The sequence below is a fragment of the Delphinapterus leucas genome, chromosome 3 (assembly GCF_059928025.1).
Source record: "Delphinapterus leucas isolate spDelLeu-1000000601 "Yukka" chromosome 3, BTC_Dleu_Yukka2, whole genome shotgun sequence".
NCBI lineage: Eukaryota > Metazoa > Chordata > Mammalia > Artiodactyla > Monodontidae > Delphinapterus > Delphinapterus leucas.
Window position 1 is genome coordinate 102,196,414 of NC_143131.1, and position 16,292 is coordinate 102,212,705.

The 16,292-nt window shown below is 41.2% G+C and overlaps 1 protein-coding gene and 1 pseudogene across 1 annotated transcript in view; both read left to right on the top strand.

Moving 5' to 3' along the window:
* Positions 1–979: 979 nt before the first annotated feature.
* On the top strand, positions 980–2,270 carry LOC115803313 (uncharacterized; annotated as a pseudogene).
* A 10,319-nt stretch (positions 2,271–12,589) lies between these two features.
* The window catches only part of SNCAIP (synuclein alpha interacting protein), a 74,641-nt gene continuing 70,938 nt past the window's right edge, over positions 12,590–16,292 (top strand). Inside the window, 2 exon segments of the mRNA XM_089909227.1 lie at positions 12,590–12,803; position 13,665. Of these exon segments, the coding sequence (XP_089765353.1) occupies positions 12,744–12,803; position 13,665 (61 nt within the window). The 5' untranslated portion in view covers positions 12,590–12,743.

Here is a 16,292-nt window from a genome sequence, read left to right on the forward strand (position 1 = left end):
CGGTTGGGTGGGGTCTCCCTAATGACTTCCAAATCATCAGACTGTTTCTTTAACCAGTAGTTTAAAGATTTGGTCTTGGGGCTTCCCTGGTGGCGCAGTGGTTGAGAGTCCGCCTGCCGATGCAGGGAATACGGGTTAGTGCCCCGGTCCGGGAAGATCCCACATGCCACGGAGCGGCTGGGCTCGTGAGCCATGGCCGCTGAGCCTGCGCGTCCGGAGCCTGTGCCCCGCAACGGGAGAGGCCACAACAGTGAGAGGCCCGTGTACCACAAAAAAAAAAAAAAAAAAAAAGATTTGGTCTTGGACGTAATGCCCATGTTTATAAAAATGTCTTCCTTCCCCCTTCCCTTTTCCCTCCCTTGCTTGCTTCCTTCCTTCTTTCCTTCCTCCCTCTCTCCCTCCCTGTCTTCTTTATTCCCTTCCCTGTGGTAGCACAGTATTTTCTATCATCTCTTTTGTAATCCTAACCCCAAGAGATCATCAGAACAGGTCATAGTATATCTGCTTTGCAAAAATGGTAGAGGAATTAGAAAACTGCTATACTTCATAAATCTCTATCATGTTATTAATGTCAAAATATATAATTTTGACATTAAAGAATGTCATATATAATAACAAAATATATTATAATAACAAAATATGTAATTTTGTTATTCGGAAATCTTCATTGTTATTCAGACACCCTCACTTCTTTAATATTTTTTATGAGTGGAGAGGGTCATTTCAGCCTCTGGCTACCTTTCTTTTGCTGTCACAAATTTAATTTTGTTCTCTCCCTCATTACAGTGCTATAAATACATTTCTGAGAACTTTTAATGAAGTGATGATACCTAGCACTTTCTCGTTATAGTTACATCCCCAGAGATGATAAAACAGAATCCTCTTGAGAAGCTGTTTTGTTTCCAGCAGCTCAGCACTGGAGCAAGCAGAATTCTGTTACAGACCATCTCCGAACTCTTAAGGTGAGGGTTGTGTCAACGTAGTGAATTACAAAAACCCAGGTCTTCTCACTAAAGTCTTCTTAAAAGTGTTTCAAGTGCCTAATGACTCAAACTGAAGAAGAAGACGTCTGAGCTCACTGATTTGCCATTTACCATGAAGCCCTCTGCAGATGTGCTTGAGATCATTGCTTGCCCCCTTCTAATCCTTGTGAGCTTTGCTGGAAACATGTGTTTATTTTATTCTACAAGGAAATGTATGACTGGGCGTTTAGAGACATCCTTTCTTCTGATTTTCAGTCTTATATTTGTCCACCTCGTTAAAAACTTGGTGGTGAATGTCATAAAAATACTTTATTCTTCTGGTTTCATGTCGGATTCAGCTGGCTGCCAAGTTCTACACTTCATGGCAGCCCTGATGACTTCCTGGCCATCTAGTTCATGTTACACTTTGCATTGCTCTACCACCAGAAGCTTTACCAGACTGTCCAGCCCTTTAGTGAGCCTCCAAACCCGGACCATCAGAAGCATTCCTTGAAGGTGGTTTCTGCACTTTGGATGGCTGGCATGGCAGTGTACCTCCCAGTTTTACCTTATACTAGAAAATCAGAATACCTGAATGTGGGAAATGATACAGACCCCTTGTCTACTAACAGGATTCACATGGATTGCCTAATTGACTTTGGAAACAAGCAAGTAGAGTTTTACTGTGGGAAAGTATTTTGGGTTCTGATTGATAGTCTTCCTTTAGCCGTCTTAGTCTTTGTTTCTGGATGTCTTTTCTGCTTTCGGAAAGAAAGGATGACATATGGTGACATCTGGATTGGAGATGGTGGTTCAGAAATTGAAATCCTAAGAGGGGCCAAGTTTAGTATTTTAGTAATGTGGCTGATCACTCCACTTTGGATTTCTCACTTTGTCTTAGTCTATTTCTTGAAAGACTTTGGCAGCCTGTGCCCTTTTTCCAGCCGTTCTCACAGCCCTCTCTTCAGGCTTCTCTGCTCTCAGTCCTTTCCTGCTTATGCTGGTGAATTACAAAATGAAGTTGATGTCCTTCTGTGATGCCAAAGAGGAAAAACCCACACCACAGCCTGCAAATGTTATTCTCTCTCCATATGCTTACTGGGAAAAAACTCTGTTTTAGTCTTTGGGAAACAGACCCTATCAATGGAAGGTTCAGCTGATGTCTACATAGGCCTCATCAATAGATATTATAGTTTCTGAAAGAGGGACTAGATGATTGACACCTCCTCAAAAAAAACTTCTGAGGGAAACTGCAAGAAGAAGATATATGAACACAAGGTTATCGTAAGTGGAAGAAAAAACAGTCATCTCAACGTTTGTTATTCTAGACAATACCACAGTTTTTAGTGTAGAAATTCTTGACTGACTCAACAGTGATCACAGTCTGGAAGTGAACTCAACAAACAATTGATTAAGTATTTACTCTGTGTAAGATACTGTGTTAAAAAATAGCATATTGTGGAAACTGAGGATCACACGTCCCAGCTGAATTCCTAAAGGTACTTAACAGTAATCTTGTGTTTTCATCTTATGTTTTTCTTGAAATGCTTTGACGCATATTGGAAATGTATTAGTTAAGTATACAATGTTCAGTTTTTGCACTGTCAATTGTGGTACCTCATCTAAGCCAGAAATAGATTTTGATCATTTTCCTTCCTCTAAGTATCTTTAGTAAATTCGGGCTAGATAAAAGAATTGGATGAAAGAATTAGTGCTTGCCAAATCATACCTGTGTGTATGTACAGATGTGCAAATATTTGGTTACTACAGACATTTAGCCTACGCTTCTTACTTAATCACCTAAATATCAAGCTATACTCCTCTTCAGAAAAAAAGGGATATTTATTTTACAGAGAGTTTGTTTCCTGTTTTGGTTATTAAATTGGTACATTTTAATTGGAAGAATTGATAAAATATCCATAATAATCTGTTTTCTGAATTTGGTTTTAATAAAAATAAGCACATTATAATTTAAAACACATGACCAGGATTTTATTTTTTAGTTAGCCAGTGTAGCCATTTGAACTGCTTCAAATTCAATGATTAATAAGTTTAAATATCTCATGATGCATACATATTGTATAAGCATTGGATTTTTAAGCTAATTCTTATTCAATTCTTGTATTTTTTCATTTTCCTTTTATTAGTAGACATAGGATTTACTATGTTGTAGTTCTAGTGAATGGATACTCCTAAATAGAGATTCTTGCTCTGAAAATGCTGCATCTAAAATTATAAACCTGGATCTCATTAACAGGAGAAACTTAGAACATCCATGTTGCCATGAAGTGCTACCGAGAAGGGAATTTTTAAAGTAACCAAGGCCCAAATTTTGTAGGGTTTGGTAGGCCAATGTCTGTCCCTTGTATAGCACTGGGAATCAAAATACACACGCACACACACACACACACACACACACACACACAGACTTAAGACCTGAGGTTTCTGGGTGGTCTTCATGGGAAATGCTTAGTTGAGTCCACTGAGGAAGTTTAATCAGAAGGGCACTAGGCATGGATCCTGTATAATGAAGTTAACATCTGTGGAGATGGAGGATGTGGGGAAGAGGTCACCATCTTTTAATTAAGTGCAGATGTAGCCAGGGCTGGGATCAGCCATTGATCTTAGGTAGTAGTTCTCAAATGGGGTTCTGAGACCAGCAGAATCAGCATCATCTGGGAACTTGTTAGACATGTAAATTCTCAGGCCCCAACCCATACCTACTGAACCAGAAACTCTCGGGGTTGGACCCAGCAATTTGTTTTAATAAGCCTTCTGGTTGATTCTTTTGCAGGCTGAACTTTGAGAACAACTGGTCTAGGTTACTCAGAAGTTTAATGCTCACAAACGATGAGAGGTATGAGAACGAAGCCAAGACAACTGACTCCTGATGTAGTCTTTAATGCTCCCATGCACAGTGCTGTTTTGTCTACTTCTCTCTAAAATGAGAATCAGGATTGTCATCTGTGCTGCATACATTCTCAATAATAATTGCCAAACAAATCCACTGTAGAAATCAAGCAATCTTTGCAAAATCAAGAGTAAAGCATGACCACTTCAGGTGCGCCAAAAATCTGGAACTTGAATTTGGAGAGTTTCCGGTACATAACTGGGTAAGGGATCCAGTTCCATAGTTCCTTTCCAGAAGCCAGTGCAGGACACGGTTGGCATACGCCCAGGCTCAACTTCCCAGTGCTAAAAATGTTTCCTTTTCCTTCCCAGATATTTTCTTTTTGCTTGGGCCTCATTAGGTCATAGTTTTGTCCTTGTGGAATTGATAAGTTTTCATCTACAACAGAGAGTAAATTGTATTCTCACTGAATGAACAACATTCCAGTTCGCTTTTTAAAATTATTCTCCCTTTAACTCTCTGGCTCTCTCTCTCTCTCTTTTCCTCTCCCTTAACCTCCATATTTCATTCGCATTCCTGGTGGGATCAGGATGGCAGCTGAAATAGGATAAAGGAAGTTCTACAAAGGTTGTCATGGTAGCACCTTGGAGAGGGGTCAGAGTTGGTCAGGATGGTCCTAAGGTCCTGGATCAGGACCGCACAGAATCTCTGACTTAGAAGGTCATCTGTTCCTCCTTTCCAATGCAGGATTCTCATCTTTCTCCCTCAGAATATCTCTCCAAACCTCTAAAGGAACAGTTTCTTGCTGGGGTGGTTGTGATCTTACCAAGGAGCCCATTCCATTTATGCCATTATTAAGAAGTATTTGCTGAGACTGGCATCCCTGAAACTTCCTCCAAAAAGTTTCCTACCTTGAAGGCAAATCCTCCTTTTACCTGATGGCTTTTTAGATTCTTAGAGAGGAGTGCTTTTCTCCAAGTTAGATATTTCCTTAGCTATGTCACATGAGGCAGAGTTTGCCAGCCACTGGCTGTCTTGACTTCCTTGCTCTGTCTCGGTATATTCTGGTTTGCCTGTGGCCTTCTTAAGTCGAGGCATCCAGAACTGAACACAATACATATTTCCTTGTATTTACATGTGTTTATATTTTTCTTCCATTCTACATTCTTTTATCTTCTTTTGTTCAGGTACTATGAGGAATCTTCGCTTCCTCTTCCAAAAAGAATTTTAAATATTAAACTCAGTTTAAATCACTCACACACACACACACACACACACACACACACACAAATACAAATTTAAAAGTACCTCTGCCTCAGAGCTTAAAAACTAAGGTCCTTTCAGTCTCTAAAGTTCTGGTATAAGTTAGTTCATTCTCAGTGACAGATTTTAGAAATAATGAAATAACCCCAAATCATTTGCAAGAATTTTAAACTACAAGCTAGGGCTCACAACGAAAAGGACCATATTTTAAACCAAATATACTTCAATTTTTTGGAAAACTACAAAAAGACCAACCTTTATAGGGTTTTGTCAGAACAATCCTCTAGAATGAGGCTCCCTAGTACAGTGGTATTTTACTTGCCTTTTCAATAAGACATAAGGAAAGATGGTCATAATCAAATTTTCTTTGAAGATGAAGTTGAGGTATTAAATCAATTGACTGTGGAATACAATGCTTTACTGGCCAGTTCAGGGACACCTGTGGATAAGGTATGTTAGGTTCACAAAGGTCTATACACTTTTCTTTAATGATCCTCATGCCTATACCATTCTCTTTAGACTCTGCTGGAGAGAGGAAAGAGCAATTTGGAGTTATGGTCTGTGAACACCCAAAACAGTACAATTCAGGACTGATGATGCCTATGGAATTCTGGCCTAGATGGTTCGGAGCCACGGCCATGTTTCAGAACAGTCTAGGGGGTAAATCAGAAGAGCTCTGGACTTGCTATCGGGAAGTGGTTTGTCTGAGCTGGCTTTGCCCCTATTTAGGAGTACATAACCTTGGCCGACACATTCCTGAGTTTTGATGTCTTCAAAATAGGAAAGATATGATTGCAAACTGTGATAGACACCCTCTGCCTCCCTCTCACAGAGTTGTACTCAAGAAAGGTAAAAAAAATATTTAAGGTGATTTGAAAAAAATAAAATGTTTGATACGGGCGAAGTGTTACCTTACCCCTGCGGTTTTGGCAAGCTGAAATAAGGGAGCAAGACAGACGTATCACCAGAAGCCCCGTGTGTGAGGCGATCACAGAACCTCACTGAGCCTTGGTTTCCTTACCTCCACAAAGGAGATTGTAAAGATATTTGTCTCCCAGTCTTCGTGAGACGCACAGGAGAGAGTATACGTAAAGGCGCCCAGACCTAGCCCCTGCTAAGAAGTTTTGCTTCACAAATGTTTGTGAGCATTCAAACAGGAAATGCAGCTCCCCTTGCCCCCAAGCTGGAGCAAGCTCAATATATTACTGTACATTGAAGTCTCCTGTTTGATAGCAAATACTCGCTTGTACTTTCTCCAAACATGCCAGAAAAGTTGGTATTCCAACACGTGCTCTGTTTACACTCTGGCTTTGGAAATACCTTCCTGACTGCTGTCCTTACCCATCCACCCTGGCCATCACCCTTTAAGACCCCTTTTTTGAAGCAAAAACAGCAACAGGTGTTAAATCAATGTTACCCATTCTTCTGGAAATCCTGCTTCAGAATTCTCCCCTCCAGGCCTTTGCCCGTGCTGTAACTCTACCTAGAACACTTCGTCCTGCCCCTTTGACTCCCTCACCATTTGTATCCTCACCCTTCAGCTTTCAGCTTAGACCTCACCTGTACCAGTCACACTTCCCTCCTCTCCAAGGTCTAGGTTAAGTGACTCAGGTTCCTGTGTATTTATTTGTCTCAGCAGGGACCACAGTATACATTTTTTTTTGAATTCCTAGAAAACATACATTGTATCTTTTATTATTTAAATATTGATTTCATTTTTCTCTTCACGGAGGCATTTTTTTAAACATCTTTATTGGTGTATAATTGCTTTACACTGTTGTGTTACTTGCTGCTGTATAGCAAAGTGAGTCAGCTATCCGTATACATATATCCCCATATCCCCTCCCTCTTGCATCTCCCTCCCACCCTCCCTATCCCACCCCTCTAGGTAGGACCACAGTATATTGTAACGGCTTGTTTTCTTGTCTATTTCCCCCTTGTACTGAATGCCGCATACTGGCGTGGAGAGTAGTGTTGGTCTTACCCAGCACGTACATGCGGGAATATTCCATAAATGAAGAAGGGGATGAAATCTACACAGCTTGTGCTTTTCCCTTTTCTCCTCATATGTACTTGTTGGCTCTCCTTCAGTTACCTCTTTCCAGTAGAAATTTCTTGCCTCTATCATTTTTCTGCTTCAAGACTAGGCATTTAGTGACTGCCATGCTTCTGGCCACTGTTGAATCAAAGAGTGAAAGAAACTGAGTCCAACATTTGGAATGAGTTGCTTTCTTGCCAGCCAAGCTACCGAGCCAACTGGGGACAACATTTCATATATTCCACTTTTTTCCACCCAAGCCTTCCAGTACGTAGTTTGTGATTTTTTTTTTTTTTTGAACTCTTGTTATATGAAAGGAAGTTCAGTATCTATGTGTAGGCTTCCAAACTGAAAATGTATCCCAGTACAAATCTGGCCAAGTGTGTGTGTGTGAGGGTGTAGGCAGCTGTTGTGTTTTCCCAAGTATTGGTGAATTAAAGAGTAAAGAAAGAAGTTGTAATGCAAATCAACCGAGGTTACCTCATCACCGAATGTACCCTGCTCATTTATTTTGACAAGCCCAACTTACTTTTAATTACCAGGCCTCCTAGTACACTGGTAAATGTAGCAATAGTGACTTTGGCAGAAGAGGAGAAATCTGTGTAACATGAGCCTTCAGAATGAGTCCATGCTGACTCTTTATAAATTGGAGTGAGGCAATTCATTTTAAGAAGAATTTCAGTAGAGCAATTTATGTGATCTGTGACTGTAGTTACAAATCAGTGAGCCTTTTATGAGCCAAGCACACCAGACTGTGTACATTAAACGAGGGCAGTTTCTCAAAGAAATTCTGTCGGCCACTCCAAGCCATTACCCAACAGATTTTTGTAAGTCTTCATTTGGAATTATTTTCAGAGTCAGTTTTCAAGTCACTATAAAATAAATTTTTAAATGTCGCCTGAAAATCCTAACACTAGAGGGGGGAGGCTATTTTTTAAATCGATGCCTACTTTTTATTATTCAGTTGGACTCCTAGTTACTTGGAGTTTTTCCCTAAATTGAATCTTCTCTTGAAGGAAGCAGTTGGGCCATCACTGAGGTCACCCATGAGAAGGTGACATGGTGTTGATAGACCTATTAGGGCCAGGGCCTCTACTGTACATTTTAATAGGCACTAGAGGAACTTCTGTTCTTGGCAATTTATCAAAACTCTGTGAGAGTAGGAAAAATCCTACAGGCATTATGCACAGTTGACGCTCGTTACTTCTTTGGTCTTTTCCTGCTCTAGCTGACCTCAATTTGGAGTTTGGGTAAAGTTTCTCCCAGTGCCTTGGGCACATCAAGAGAAGGGGTGTGATGTGTCAGCAATAGCTTCTACATGGCATTTGGGTCCTAGCCACCTAGGCCTGTGTCCTCACATTCTAATTTTTGTATTCTTTTCCTCCCTATAAGTTTTCCGACCCAAAGTAGTAGAGCTAAGCCATTGGAAAATGTTTCCTTTCCCTTTCTCTGCTTTCCCACCTCCTGCCCAATCTCTACCGTCACCTCTCCCCGCACTTAAAAACAGCTTAAACGCATGACATACCTACTCCAGTGCATAACACATTAAAACTTGCCAATGTCAATGAAGAGAAATTAAAAGCCCAACTGAGCTTGAAATGGAATGATTTCAACCAGTCAGCAGTACCTGAGGTGGACAGCTCTGTAAGAGGTGTGCTGAGGGGAGAGGTGTGGCAATACGGGAGAAAGTCCTCGGAGAACCTGGGACCAGTGACTGCAGCTTGCAGGCACAGGGCTGGTGGGATGAGGCTGCAGTACAAATTTATAAATGACTGTGCTCTGAGGTCCCAGAGGGGTCCAGGGCAACTATGATGTGTAGCAGTAAAAATCTCATGTAAAGGCTTTTAAGCTGGACTGCCCTTTCTGGGGAGGCTGAAAACTATTTTCCACTGAGGTGTCAACCCACTCTCACCGGCCTTGAGCAGGGTTGGCCTTCTTACATCCAAGCTTTCGGGCTGGCCACATGGAGGATGGTCTCGGTCTTTTTCTGGGCTTGTCATTGGCACAGCTTCCGCCCTCCCCCCAGTCACAATAGTGAAGTGGCACCGTGTAACTGCACAACGCCAATGACAACAAGGCAAGGACCTCTTCTTCCTCAGGCTGTAAAGTGAAGGAAATGTAATCCCCGCCTCGTAGCATTTTATTATGTTTGTGAAGGTTTTCTTTTTCTCATACTAAGAGATAAAATGGAGGTTGTAGAAAAGCACAAATTGTAACATGCTGGTAGTTTACTGGTAAGAAATTTCGTTTTACTGCTGTTGTGGTATGAGAATTTAAAACAATTGTAGAATACAAATCCAACGTTAGAATACAAATGAAGGAAATAGCATTTGGCAGAAGGCACCAATAAGGAAAGGGAGGAGGGTGGCACTTCATGTTTCATACTGGATTCCTTTGAAGGGTCAAAGACTCAAATGCCCCCAGAGCCAGGCAGGATGTGTGGATGAGGAGAGCCGATGGGGGGTGGGAGTGTGGGGGGAGCTGGGGAGCACATGCCCCGTAGACAGGGCAGCTACAGCTCAGCTATAGCCCATTGTTATCATGGGGAATGCAGACCTGTGCCCCCAGACCTCCAGATATTTTTTAAGTGAAGCCAGAAATCGAGACTCTTATGTGAAAGCACCAAAGGGCTACAAGTTGGCAACAGTCAATTTTTTGGAAACACTGCTAGGGCCAAACACATCACATCTGTGGACCAGACTTGGCCCCTGGGCCTCTGGTCTGTGCCCTCTGTAGCTGTGCATTCCATCGGTGCCTGTGTGTCAGTCAGAAATGGGGGCTCGCTGGGTCCCACTCGCTGGGTCCCACTGGGTGTGTGGGGTGAGGCAGTGCCTGACGAGCACAATGAGAAAAGCACCCACAGCCCAGCTCAGTTTCCTTATCATGTTGGATTATTTGCAACAGCTGCTCTAAACCTGACCTCATCCCCTCCAGTCACATCCCAATTCCTCAGAAGGGAGTGCTCGAGGGTGCTATGTGCTCAGTGGAAGGGCAGTTGGGGAAGGAAGAGGCAATATAATGATCCCTGGGACAACCATGGACTCACCCTCCAGTGAAAAGAAGCAATTGATGTTGGGAATGTGGCCAGGATCGGTGAACCACAGGGATTTCTGTACCTTATAAACGAGGATGTATTACTTTCCAAGTGGCACCTTGAAAGAAAGAAGCATTGAAACTAGACAAATGGAATTGTGTTGTAGATAGAATAAGGCATGTTAAAGGAGATGGCCACATATGGGAGTCCATCGGAAAGTAAAGGAGAATCCTGTATGCCTTGGACCACTTAGTCTGAGGCAGGACCATCCAACCCACTGAGATAAATATGACCTTCCTATAATGGGCTGGCACGGCTATAACTCTTATATGCTGTTCTGTAGAATAAACAATCTCACTACCAACCTCCAAATCCAAATATAAAGACTCTGTGCCTTGGTGTCATGATTTATATTATCCACTGGATATGTTCCATTAGAATGTCTATGCTCAAAGGGAAATTGCTCTTCATGTTGTTAAACACACCTCAAACAGGGACTCAACGATTACTTGTTAATATGCTTAGTTAAGATATGTCCATTTGCATTTTGTATTTAGTTTTGTATTTCTATATATTTAGAGATCCGCTTGGTCCCCAGATTTGACTTATGTTTTTCTACTTCATCTCGCGTTTCCATGTTTGTGGTGATACTGCACTTGTCTGTACCCCATCCCGACACCCAGAATCATCTTTGTGTTCACCAAAGCCTGGGGAACAGTCTGTAAATCAACAGTTCAATGTGGAGTACAGACTTAGTGCAAAGAAATTGGATTGGGAGAAAGTCTGTTAGTTGACAAGTTGGAATCCAGAGTCTGGATTGTCTCAGAATCTACCAGAATGGAAGAGAAAGTTATTCTGAGTAATTTGCAAGTATGAGTGTGTACGTTTTTCTCTGAAAAGCTTTGTGAGGCTTAGAGGAAAAGTGATATATTTTTGCACCAAGAAATTTGTTTAAGAACCAATTTTTATATTTCTATAAATAATAAAATTTAATTTAGGTATCAAAGACAAATTGGTTTTCATTTTATTTTAAACTTTACTGTGATTTCAGAAGAACGTTTAATATTTATTCTAAATGGATAATCACATTTGTACATGGTAGTAGCATCCTAATTGGTTTTATTTTAAACTTTACTGTGATTTCAGAAGAACGTTTAATATTTATTCTAAATGGATAATCACATTTGTATATGGTAGTAGCATCCTAATTCTTTTTTGGATCAACTCCGTATCCACTATAATTAAAAATATGTAAAAATGGTATATGCGTGTGGGAAGGGAAGGAAGGGGGAAGCACTGAAAATTGAGTCAAGTCATGGGTTTGAGGTATGGAACGGAGAGTGGTTCCCCCCTTTGCCGCAATTATGCTATTTCTGTAAATTTTTTAAAAACCTCAAAATGAGAAATCAGTGCCTTCAGAGTTAGTTTCCTTTTAAAAACTAGGTATTTTTACATTCTTGATCTTATATCGATAAGCTCATTTTCATCAGCCTAGATTTATTTTCCCTTTCCAATAATGTACTCCTTACTCTTTGGCAAGGTACGCCTTCCCCTTTGGCAAGGTACCCCTTCATTAGAGATCCGAAAGAGAAAAAAGTAAATTATTTCGGATACTCAAGTCTGAGTACATAAGACAGTTTTTATAATAAGAAAGACAAGTTACGGGAAATGGAATCTTTTTCGTTATCTGAGAGTTTGCTCTGCGGAAGATAACTGCACCCCAAGGCACTGCCAGGAGATCTATATTTCTGTTCCTGACATCTGTAGGTACCACTGCCACTGCCAATGGTGATGAGGATAAGTGGTGGGAAAATGAACTGGGAGGTGATATATCTTCCTTGACAGATTTAAAGAACTGCCACAGGCAGCCCCAAGGCAAGTGCTGACTGAGGACATTCTGGCGCCTGTGTCGGGTCACTCTGGCATCGGCAGGCAAAGCTGTTAGAAGCAGGGGGCGATGCAATAACTCTGTGGTTTAAATCTCTGCTTAGATCCTTTTTCTGAGGGGCTGAACTGGAGGTTGTACTACAAATTCTGAAATATCCATTATTGTTGGTAAGTTAGTATCTGCCTTGTCCTTGTGTTATTACCGTGGAGATCCAGTATTCATTACTCCATGCCCAGGATCCAAAGATATGCCCACATAAACATTTGAATATGGTTGTCCTAAGATTTCAAGGTTTGCTCCCCATCCTCGAAGCCCCTGCATTCACCCAAGGTGTAGTGGTGGATGTGGGCTGAGTCAATCTTAATATTGATCACAAGGGGAGAATCTGACCTGAGTTACTGCTCTGGCAAAGACAAACAGGCACAAATGCAATATGGCGAAGGACCATGGCTGCTCCCTAGGGAGCCTCCTGGGGAGCCTGGAGGAGCTGTGCTTACTGCTTCTGGAGAGCCAAGCTGGGGACATTCAAAGGGAGGAAGTGTGCTCAAAGGCAGCCCTTGCACCCAGTGACTTTTCTCACTTTGTTTGTCTAAATATAAATGTGCTTTTTGGTTATAAAACAGCTAACCGTTTTGCTTTTCTTTTGTGCTTCTGTCGGGTCCAGGACTTTATAAGGATTTGACCTTACTCAAAATGTGCAAAGAAGAATGATGGAAGCCCCTGAATACCTTGATTTGGATGAAATTGACTTCAGTGATGACATCTCTGTAAGTATTGCTACTTGCAAGCAATGCTTTCAGGAGATTCTGCCTTCATCTATATGGGCTCCTTTCTCTGTTGTAGTCTGTATATCCTAAACTCTTCCAACCACGTTTAGAAATTGACAGCAAAAATCCTGCCGTGGCAGACAAAGTGTGGCTTGGGGGCCTCCTGGACCAGGAGTGACTCCCACTTAATTTTGTGTGAGCTTGGGTGAGAAAGACATTTAACCTCACTGGGCCTCCCCTTCCTAATCTGTTTCATTGTTGTCAAAATTATTCATTGAGTAAATTTATAAAGTGCCTGCATATGGTAGGCACCTTCATAAATTTACTTATGTACATAATTAACCCTATCGATGTTAATCTCTTTTATATGACTGGCTGTGGCACAGCCAGCATGCTGTAGCGTTCACAAGGACACAGACTGAAGGATGGCCAAGTTATTAATTTATGAACAATAAGAGCTTCCAGTCACTGGAGCTTTCAAAACACAGGTTGGACACCTGTGGGTGGGAATACTGAGGAAGAGTCATGTGTTGATAAAGGACAGGACGGGCTGACCACTGAGGCCCTGCTTAATACTGTAATGCTGTGGGCTGATGAGCTTCTTAGTTCCCACAACACTCACAGACTTCCTGCTGCCTCCAGCCTAACTCCTGGCAGCTGTGAGTGGATGGTCTGCCTGCCCTTTGCTCAGAACTGCTTGTGACTTACCCTGGGCCATGTGATCTCTTCTGCCAAAGGCCAACCAGCAAACCTACTGGCCTCTCAAACCCTAGCCCAATTGCGCTGACTCACAAGACTATGTGATGAGAAGGTTGCTGTTTCTGAGCTAGCTATGTAACTTTTCTTCCCAGGACCTCCAAGGGTACGCTTTCTGACCTTACTTTCCATTGATTTCTCAGTTTTTGGTCACCACTGGCAATTGTCTCAAAAATATAAGCTTTAAGGCACCTCTGGCAGCAGTGTTATTCTCCTAATTTACTCCTTACCTTGAAGTAAAATATGCATACTCTATGCAAGAATTGGATTCCTGGGATGCATTTGAAGAATCACCTATTTAATGGATGAATCTTCCTACCTTTCCCTATTTGTGAATTCAGCCTTTCCCTCCTTCAGCTTCCAGACAACTTTTATTAGTCCTCATTAAGGCTAATGTGAAGTGAGTGTCATTAAGACTAATGTGAAATGAGTGGTATCTCCCTCTCTCTCTCCTTCTCTCTCTCTCTCTCTCTCTCTCCCCCTCCCTTTTTAAATCACTGTGCTTGGCTTAAATGTGGATCAGAGCATGGTTCTTTTATAACCACTCCCCTCCAGGTATTTTGAGCTGGCTGGGGAAAAGCAAGAAAAGTGAATGATGATGTGAGAGGTGGGGGTAGGGTGGAATGTGTTTCAGAAAGGGGCATATGTTATGATTATCAATTCAGGGTAGCTCTGTGAGCCTTGATAATGAAGTTGCATTTTAAGAGCATAGGCTGTGAAGGCACCAGTCCGGGCTCCAACCTCGTTCTGACCTTTGCTGGCTGGAACACAGTAACTTCGTCTCTCTGAGATACCCACCTCATTTTTAAGATTGTTTTGAGGATTGAGTGAAATAATAATATATGGAAAGCACTTATCTTGGCACACAGTAAGTTGCTCTTAAAAATGGTAGCTTTTGTTATTATTTCAATGAATACTACAATAATATTTATGTGACCAATGGTGAAGGAAGAACTCCAGGGAAAAGACCAGGCATCACGTCAAGACTTTCAGAACACACAATAGAGCAGTTATATTTACAGAAGAGTCATCTGGCAGCAGCCCTTAATTTAGATGAATTAGGAATCTCCACTTGCAAGATAATAAAATATGTTAAGCAATAACTGAAGCTGTTTAGCAAATTGGGATTCAAAATTATGCAATACTTGAGCTTCTATAACCTGACCACTCAAACATAAGTAAAGATCTCCATCTGTAATTGTGTAACTGCACTCAAACGTCCCCCCTTTAAATAGGTTCCCATTGTTTGTATCTTTAACCTGCATTGAAACTGAAATCAGAAAGGAAAAAAAATGAAATTGCATAGAATTGTTAAAATAATGATAATGGTTAACATTGAGCTCTTCCCAGGGGATAGGCATTATCTTATTTAATCCTGTGAAGTAGGGAATATTATTATCTTCCTTTTACAGATGAGGAAACTGAGGTGTGGAGATGTTACATAACTTGTCCGGGCTCACCCACCTACTTAGAAGCACTGTCTTCGGAATATCAACTTTTAGCCCCAGCACTTGGGTCGGCTTTACCCATCGCTGGGGAACATTTGGCAATACCTGGAGACATTTTTGATTGTCATACCTGGGGAGGTATTCCTGGCATCTGGTGGGTAGGGAGCAGAGATGCATCTAAACATCCTGCAATGCCCAAGAAAATCCCCTACAGCGAAGAATTATCTGGCCTAAAATGTGGGCAGTACTGAGGATGGGCAATCCTGGTCTGTTTTAATCCACTTAAAACTAAAGAAACTCTACTTTACCTGGCAACCTCTGTGACATGGTAGATTATTTTATAATAGTTCCACTTCATCCAGGTCCAACACCTTAAATGTGCCAGAATCATATTGCTCTACATAATGTCTTCATGGGAAAAGCAGTAGGGATAACCTCTGAAATATTGAAATGATTGGTCTCAGTCTGTTTAGGTAACCTAGGAACAATAAATTTACAACTGCTTTAGGGGCTAAACGGAGACAATTCAGATGCTAACACGGCGGAAAAAAAAAACCCACGCCATTATGTGTTCAGTTTTGCTAATTCACTGGCATAACAAGAAATGTAGTCTCCCATAAACATGCCTGTATTGTTAGGATTCTGTAAACCTCCTTTTCTGACAGCACTTAAGCTTCTTTCCTGGTTTAGTGGCAGGAAGGGGGAAGGAAAATGCACAATACATTTGAACAAGATGTTTACAAAAAAGATGCCCGAGTTTAAAACTCCTCTTCTTACTCTCCAGTGATAGCCTTTTTACATATTACAGGGTTTCCGTTTCATGATTCTCCCCTCTGGTCGTGAGCCTGGCTCTTCTTTTAATTTAAACACAAGCTGTATATTGGTACAGAAAACAGCTAGAACTGTTTTTTTGCCTTTACCTAATGAAACAAAACACAGAAGGCAATCAAATTATTTTGAAGTTTCCCAGACTCAAAAATAATGCTCATCTTTTGCAAAATGCAGAGTTTAAACTATACATTCTTGTAACCCTGCCATCTAAAAGGACAGAACATTGTGCAATAACTGAGGATCAGTGAAGGAGAGATGACAACACACATAAACATACGAGTTCAAAGTTGGGCTTTTCTGTCACTGCAAATGTGTTTACAGATTTCCTTCTTTATTCCTATGGAAGCCATCTCTCTGTCTTAAAAAAGAGAAATGCTCTGGAATATTATTTTAACATAGGGTTCTTGGTAGACATGATGTATTTTTTTCTAATTTGTTTATTTATTTATATTTA